The following is an 8,342-nucleotide window of genomic DNA, read 5'->3' on the forward strand; positions in this document are numbered from 1 at the left end:
TCATGCTTCTTTTTCAGAAAAACTGAGGGAAATCCAGAAAACTTCCCAAAGGAGGTGACATTTGGCTGTGCAAAATTTTGGCAAGTGTACATGGACTCAAGTGTGGGAACTGCTTGAGAAAAGGCCAGGAAGTATGGCAAGTGTTTGTACTGAATATCTTCCATTGGTTCCTCCAAATCCATTCTTCATTTTTCTCCACCCTGCGCTGCGTCGTGGGAGATGACCATTAGGGACTGTACCAACAGACTTCCTTGCCCTACAGTTTCCTGTTGGGCTCAGCCAATGGAAAGCACCAGCAGAAGAGAGTGGCAGTTTTTCATTCCCGCTGTGGCGCCATCCCTCCACCAAAGGCCACAGCTCCTGTCAGGTAGCATTCTCTCTCTCTGGGTTCGGGGAATAGTTTTGTCCCTTCGGCCCTAGGAGTGCTAACAGGTATCGCACCATCTCTTACTGCTCTTCCTAACTCTACCCACAGCTTTGAAAGAGCTCCTGTATGAAGCTCTTCTCAAATTATCCATTTTGAGTGTGCCAGGTCCCTGACTGATACAGTGTGTTTGATGAATGGATATTAGTTCAGACTAGTTGGGGCATGAAGTGTGTGAGATGAAACAGCAAAACATCACGCAGGAACAGTAGGCTGAGAGCAGATGCTGAAGGGGCTTGTCTTCCAGGCCAGGGAGTGGGAACCTCAGAGGGTTTTAGACCAGGAGTGCCACGCTTTAAGAAAACTAATTTGGCAGCTGCGTGTAGGAGGGTTTAGCCACCAGACATGGGGAGAGAAGTGAGGAGACGATCACAACTGCTATTACAGGAAGGGAACACTTTGTAATTATCCGACTGGCAAAGCACCAAAGATTTGATAGCACCGCCCATTGATAAGGATGTGGAGGAATAGTGCCCTCAGACACCGCTAGTGAGGGCATAATTTGATGAACCTCTTTGGAAGGCAATCTGATAATATGTATCAATATTGTAAATGAGCATAAGCTACTGATGCAGCAATTCCTCATCTAGGTACTTAACCTACAGATAATATTGCACACATGCTAGATAATTTATGTGTAAGGCTATCTATCCATTGTAGCATCGTTCTAGTGGCTCAATATTGGAACAACTTAAATGTCCATCCATTAGAGACTGGTAAACAAGTATAGCACAGCCCATGGCATGGACTGCTGTGCCACAGTTAAAAAGAATGAAATGGGGCGCCTGGGTGGCTCAGATGGTTAAGCGTCTGCCTTCGGCTCAGGTCATGATCCCAGGGTCTTGGGATCGAGCCCCGCATCGGGCTCCCTGCTCCTTGGGAGCTTGCTTCTCCCTCTGCCTCTCCGTCTCTCATGAATAAAGAAATAAAATCTTAAAAAAAAAAAAAAAGAATGAAATGACTATATGTACTCCCATGGAAAGATCTCCAAGTATAATGTTAATGACAAAGGTAAGGTGCCTAATAGTTTACATAATATGCTTCTATTTGGGTGGGAGGATAAAAGGATATTTTGCACTTAAGTTTGTAAATGCAAAAACCAGAAGAATAAAGGAAACAGGTATAGGATGGTTGCTCTCTGAAGAGAACTGAATGGCTGGGATCAAAGGAAGGGAGGAGATTTACTTTTTATTCTAATCTTTTTGTATCTGTGCATAAATTATCTATGTTTAAAAAATCTACGGCACTGCCATCTTAGACCCAAACCTCTACCTTGATATTAGGGCTAAAAATCCGACTATGTATAGCTTTCTTGGTGAAATAACACAACTGAAATGTAGTCAACTAAAAACAAAAAACAAAACAAAACTGCATAATAAAGCATTTGAATTCCTGAGCAGAATGTTGAGCTTGTTTACCACGTAAGTAAATGGCCTTGAACTGTCTTGCCTGGACTTGTCAGTTCTTAAAATTCAGACTAATTACAGTATCTGAAAAATTGGAAGGCAGGTCTTTGAATAGTAACTGCATCCTTCTGTGAATGTTGCTAATCCAAGTAGGTAGTGGGCAGAGCTGTCAATCAGGGAATACCCCTTGGATAGGTTGATACAGATGGCTTACTTAACGTCTTTTCTAAACTGGAGAGATTATAAGGCACCGCCCTTTCAGAGCTCTCAGAGTTTCTCTATCGGGATTGTTCTTTCATTCATCTTCATCTACACTGTACCCTCCATAAAGGAAGACCACATGCTTGTTTGTCATTGCATTCTTAGTGCCCAGCACTGAACAGGTGCACAGTAGATGCTCAAACACCTGCTCAGTTGAATTGAACATGGCTTTCCGCGACATATTGCCCCTGCCCTTCCTGAAAGTTAAGCTGGGTAAATAATTGACCCTTCATCTCCCTTCATGTTAATTGCAATGGCCAACTTATTTTCTTCATAAGAGAAAAAAAAAAGTCAAGTAGTGTGACTGAGTTTTCGATTTGGTGATGAGACTTTTAAATTAAATGCAATTTAGTCATCTAATTTCTGTGATACTAGAGTAATTGCATTATGTTTTCTAAAACACTGTTATTACCTTGTAACATTACCCACAGAAAGTTGAATCTTCACATCTTGCTGCTTTAGTTCATTTCCTAGTTAATACAATTACAACTTTTCTTGGCAATAACTCTTGCATTGCAATCAGAACTTCTATGTAAATTGGCCATTTCTCTTATTCTTATGGGGTTGAGACTCTGGAGTGATACAATTATGTAATACCGTACTGAATTATGTCTAACATAGCCAATCATAAATGAAGTTTAATAAACTGACTGCTTGAGTAATGTGCAATTTTATGCTTCCCTAGACGATTTTTTAAAAGATTTTATTTATTTATGAGAGACAGAGAGCACGAGAGGGAGGAGGGTCAGAGGGAGAAGCAGACTCCCCGCTGAGCAGGGAGCCCAATGCGGGACTCGATCCCGGGACTCCAGGATCATGACCTGAGCCGAAGGCAGTCGCTTAACCAACTGAGCCACCCAGGCGCCCCTAAAAGATTTTAAAAAGAGGGCACCTGGGTGGCTCAGTCGTTAAGCGTCTGCCTTCGGCTCAGGTCATGATCCCAGGGTCCTGGGATAGAGCCCCACATCGGGCTCTCTGCTCAGAGGGAAGCCTGCTTCTCCCTCTCCTACTCCCCCTGCTTGTGTTTCCTCTCTCTCTGTGTCTCTGTCAAATAAAATCTTAAAAAAAAAAAAAAAGATTTTAAAAAGATTTAGAGAGAGTGGGGGGCAGAACAGAGGGAGAGAATCTCAAGCAGACTCCCCACTGAGTGTGGAGCCCAACGTGTAGTTCCACCCCAACACCCTGAGATCATGACCTAAGCCGAAATCAAGAGTCTGGGCTTAGCCCACTGAGCCACCCAGGCGCCCCTCAGTGTTTATTTATTTATTTTTTTAAAGATTTATTTATTTGACAGAGAGAGAAAGCACGAGCAGGGGGGAGCGGGAGAGGGAGAAGCAGGCCCCCCTGCCGAGGAGCGAGCCTGATGTGGGACTCTATCCCAGGACCCCGGGATCATGACCCGAGCTGAAGGCAGACGCTTAACCGACTGAGCCACCCAGGCGCCCTCAGTGCTTATTTTTTATGAAAACATATGGTTATTAAATTTATTGGTACACTATGCTAGCATTGTAATGACCATTATTATTAAATTTGCTTAATAAAAACTTACTAAAATAACTCTAATCAATACTTTTTTTTTTAAGTTATCTCTATGCCCAGCATGGGGCTTAAACTCACAACCTGAGATCAATAGTCAAGAGTCGCATGTTTTACTAGCTGAGCCAGCCAGGCACCCTCCCCACCCCCCATCAATGCTTTTAATTCAGGGGTGTGATTTTTTTTTTGTCAAAAAAAACCCATCACAGTTTACGTCTAGGGAAAACATAATAATGTCTAACTTTCTGAAATGGCAGAAAGACTTGAGAGGACAGGATGAATAGGCAAAATCTGCTGAGGACAGAACTGACATGATTTGGAAGTCTGATGTTACAAATTGGCCAGCTCAGGGACCAGATGCAGACCGCAAAAAAAAATGTTTTGTTTGGCTTGTACAATGTTTTTAAAATGCTTAAATCTGTCTGCCAAGTCACCTGGTCCCCCACTCCCTAGTGACTTTCTCCCAACAGCCTAACTGACTTTACCTGCTTGGCCCTCGTCATGCCTGGAGAAGAGTGACAGCTTTGAAAGAAATAAAGAACTTGGGAGGGAACGAAGTGAAAATGGAGATTTTAAGAGTGTATGAATTTGACAGGCAAGTGAGCCCACTGATACAGAACTGTACACATAGGTTCAGAGTTGCAGCTCTGGAGAACATGCATACAAAGAAGCTAAAGGCAAAGCCTTGGGCATCACTCACATTTAAGGGCTGTGAATCACTGGAATCATAATGAAAGGGAAAAAGCTGTCATAAGAGAAACAGGGTAGAGCAAGGCTACGGTGGAAAAGAGAGAACTTCAAGAAGATAGAGGAAAGCTCGGCTGAGATTAGCAATCATCAACAATGGTTCAAACTGCCATGATTTTGTGGTTTTATCTATTACAAACTGCAGGGATTCTTTTGGATGCAACTACTTAACTGTCCTGTGAAAGTTCAGTCCACAAATAGGAATTGCAAGCCCATCAGTGCCGTAAGCGTGGTTTTTTCCTGAAGTGTTTTTCCTTGGTGTTAAACTATCAGTCTTTAGGAGAATAGCCTTACAATACCAGTCCTAGTTTCTTACGTTGAGAATTTCATTCCAGGTTGTCTCTTTTTTTTTTTTTTTTTTTTAAGATTTTATTTATTTATTTGACAGAGAGAGACACAGCGAGAGAGGGAACACAAGCAGGGGGAGTGAGAGAGGAAGCAGGCCTCCCGCCGAGCAGGGAGCCCGATATGGGGCTCTATCCCAGGACCCTGGGATCATGACCTGAGCCGAAGGCAGACGCTTAACGACTGAGCCACCCAGGCGCCCCCAGGTTGTCTCTTTTTATTACCAGAATTCATTCTCCTAAGCAATACATTTTTTACCCCTTTTCTTTGTAGATGTTGCAAATTGTGAAATGATTAGGATTGCTTCAAGTCAGCCAATAGTTGAGGGAAAAAAATTCCAGATTCACCTCCAGCTAAGGAATAGAGCTTGGCAGCCCACATTTTTTACTGGCTTCAATTATGCCTGGGTGACTCTACGCTTGTTCACATATCCTAAAAGCCACCTTAAGTTCTTTTTTGGAACAAGATAGAACACAGAAATACTTAAGGTACTACAAGCACTTTAATACTTATGGTCATTATTAAAAATCATGTCTGCAGTTACAAGGCCACTAGACCCAAAAAAGCTTTTTGCAACTCTTAGAACTTTCCATTTAAGAATAATGGGTGATAACATTGAGTGGAACGCCAAATTTGTAATAGTGGAAAATTATAGCAAAATGAGTGGAAAAAATGAAGATTCAGCTAGATGTTTTTGTGAGGATATGTAGCATATTTATTCCTGGGAATTTAGGAAGAGCAATTTGCCCTCTTCAATGACTTTGGAAGCTCTCTAACTCAACTAACACTATTCAAAATCACTATGTGACATAGTGGGCTCTGGAGCCAGACTACCTGGTTTCAAATCCCAGTCCACTTGAGCTGTGTGACTCAGGCGACTCACCTACCTCACAGGAAGAATGGTGCTAACAGAACCTACCTCCTAAGATTTTTTGGACTTAGTCATGTTTACATGAGTCAGGTGTTCAGAACAGTGTCTATGACCTTTTAAGGGCACAAAAAAAGCTGGTAACTATAATTATTTTGACTTTACAGTTGGTAAGACTTATGAGCCTCCTGGGGTTGGTGCCAAAACTTTGGATCCAAACAAGTCGATGAGTAGCTGGATTCCAGAAGTCCAAGCTAATGTGTACCTGAAGACCAGAGTCTTTCCACCGCCCTGCTGAGTAGTACCTATGGAAGTCAAACCTTCAATTCAAGAGCTCTCAATTACTAGTATTTTGCACAGGTTTGATACCATACTTTACATTAACTGGCTCCTACTAGAGCACTACTAAATTCACTTATTAAATATTTACAGTTATCAAGCTTTAAATACCACAAATCACTAATAACCAACACACACCCACACTTTTCCTCTTACTGCTTCCAACTATCATCGTCAAATCAAAGCTACTACACGTTACCAGAATAGAAAAAGGCTTCAAAGTGTTAGACCTGTCGTGAATTTAATGGGAATCACAAGTAGGAGCCTATTACAATCTCAAGCCTTAAAATACTGAAAACATACAAAGTATGAAAACAATTAAGTAAACGCCGAGGTCCCATTAGCAGGAGTAGGTCCCACATGGGAAGTATTTGGTAGGAGCGAAGAACACAGTGACAACTGCTTAGTCCCACTGGATCACTCGCTCTTCTTCAGGAAGAATACTCCAGTTTGGGGAAGCCATATCCCGGGCCAGCCAGTTGAAATCGTCGACGTTGTTCCAGTTATTTTTGCTTCTATCTAAACCAGAGCCCTCGAAGTCCTTGTCGATGCCCGGGTAGCTCCAGGTATAAGGGGCGAACTGGATCCCGCTGCAGTCCTCCACGATGGCCCTGCTGGTCACCTGCAAGAAGATGCGGGTGTCTCTCGTAGTGTGTACGCGGAGCTGTTGGCAGGCCACGGCCAGCACGCAATCACTGCAGTCCTCCAGGAACACAGAAGTGGACACCGGGCCGCAGACCAACGTGCAACTTCGGGCTCTGGCCAGCCGCAGGGTGTTGGGATTGCCGTACAGTTTGATGATGCATTTGCTCAGGTCGGTCAAAAGGACGTCGCGCTGGTGCAGTTCCTCCGCCCGCTTCTCCAAGACTTGGGACTCCACATTGGAGAAGCCGAAGACAAAGCTGGAGCCGATGCCTCCCTCATTCAGTGGCGGCGGGGAGGCCAGGATGCCTTCTGCGGCCGGGGTGCCAGGAGCTGCGTCGACTTTGGTGGCCGAACCGGCGTCCTTCCTCCGGGTCTTGAAAGCGAAACGCTTCTTGGGCTGCAGCTCCTGGCGCCGCTCGGCCAGGGTCGCCTGCAGCCGCGCCAGCGCCTCTTGTCCCTGCCGCAGGTCGTAGGCGGCCAGGAACAACACCGAGTCGTTGAGAAGTTTCTGCAGGCCCTGGAGCCGAGCGGCCGCCTCCTCCAGCTGCTCCGTGGATTCCCCGCTCTCCAGAAGCTCTTCTACGGCCGCTCGCTCCCGAGCGAAGGCGGCGGCGAAAAAGTCGCTCTTCTCCTCCTCCACCTCCTGGTTCTGCCGCTTCTGCTTCCGCCTTTCCACCTCCAGCTGCCGCTCTTGTTCTCGTCTCTGAAGCCGTTCAGGCACCAGGCTCCGGTCCCGCTGCGAACCCATGGCCCCGTTTGCCGCGGCGGCGGAACAACTGGCACTCTCCATCTTGACTTCAAGCTTCCTTTCTCCTACCTTGCTTCCTCCGGGCGCGCCCTCCGTGAGGCCTCCCACCAACGCGTCCTCTGATTGGCCGGACACGCTTACGTCAGCCCCGGCCTTATTTTCTTTGCCCATTGGTTCCTCCGCGTCGGAGAGGGCGGGGACATGAGGCGGGGCCGAGTGACAAGGGGGGTGGGGAGACAAAGGTCCTTGTGGGTGGGTGGGGTGGGAGACAGGAGGGGGAAGCTTTTTTTCCTCTTAAAGGGGCAGGACTTATATCCGGGATTGTGGGGTGAGTTGCAGCAGCGGCAGCTGCACATGTGGGTTTGTTTATAAGAACAAGGTTAGAAACTCGCAGGCCTCCCCCTCCCCCCAGCTCCTCCCTACTACCCCCTTACAGGCCGGAGATCCGCTACTGGTGGGGGGAATGTGTGCGTATGGTGGGTGGGGGGGACAGGTAGTGGTGAGAAAGATGGACGGGGGGGGGGAATATTGCACCGCCCGGCCCGCGCTGGAGGAAGCGGCAGCTGGAACAGCTGGCTAGGGAGCCGCTTGCATGCCTCTGGTTTTTTCTTTTCCCTTCCACCACCCCCTCCCCCAACCCATCCCTGCCGCCCCCAAACCCTCGTTCTACCCGCCTTCCCCTCTCAGCCGCTGCGGTTCGGCGTGGCCTGGGCTCTCCTCGATTCCCGCAGGCACTTACGGGGGCGGGAGTAGGCGAGGGGCACCGGGATGGGAGAGACTGGGTTTCTCAACTGCAACCGGGTTCCGGGGGCCCAGGGGCTGTCTAAAAACGGATTACTATTTTTTTGGCCAATTGCTGCAGTCGGAGGGGTGGGGGCGGGGGAAGGTGCGATTCAACACCCCCTTCCTCTTCCTCCCACGTCTCCCCCCCCCCGCCCTTCGCGGTCACTCCCTCCGCAGCTGCTTGGGTGAGACCCCAGCCCCGGGCTCTGCGGCTCCTCGTGCGGCCGTCGGTCTTTAGGA

The 8,342-nt window shown here is 47.1% G+C and overlaps 1 protein-coding gene across 1 annotated transcript; it reads right to left on the minus strand.

Annotated features, from left to right (window-relative positions):
- Positions 1–5,202: 5,202 nt before the first annotated feature.
- On the minus strand, positions 5,203–7,800 carry TBCC (tubulin folding cofactor C). The gene has a single exon (XM_045869917.3). It carries the CDS (start codon positions 7,488–7,490, stop codon positions 6,330–6,332), a length of 1,161 nt encoding a protein of 386 aa, XP_045725873.1. The 5' UTR covers positions 7,491–7,800; the 3' UTR covers positions 5,203–6,329.
- Positions 7,801–8,342: the final 542 nt, after the last annotated feature.

This window comes from Mirounga angustirostris, unplaced genomic scaffold (genome assembly GCF_029215605.1).
Source record: "Mirounga angustirostris isolate CCGP_5_RB_7025 unplaced genomic scaffold, mMirAng1.0.hap1 SCAF_8, whole genome shotgun sequence".
NCBI classification, from domain to species: domain Eukaryota; kingdom Metazoa; phylum Chordata; class Mammalia; order Carnivora; family Phocidae; genus Mirounga; species Mirounga angustirostris.

Coding starts and splice junctions, on each gene's coding strand:
- TBCC (XM_045869917.3), bottom strand. CDS start 7,490: ATGGGCAAAGAAAATAAGGCCGGGGCTGACGTAAGCGTGTCCGGCCAA.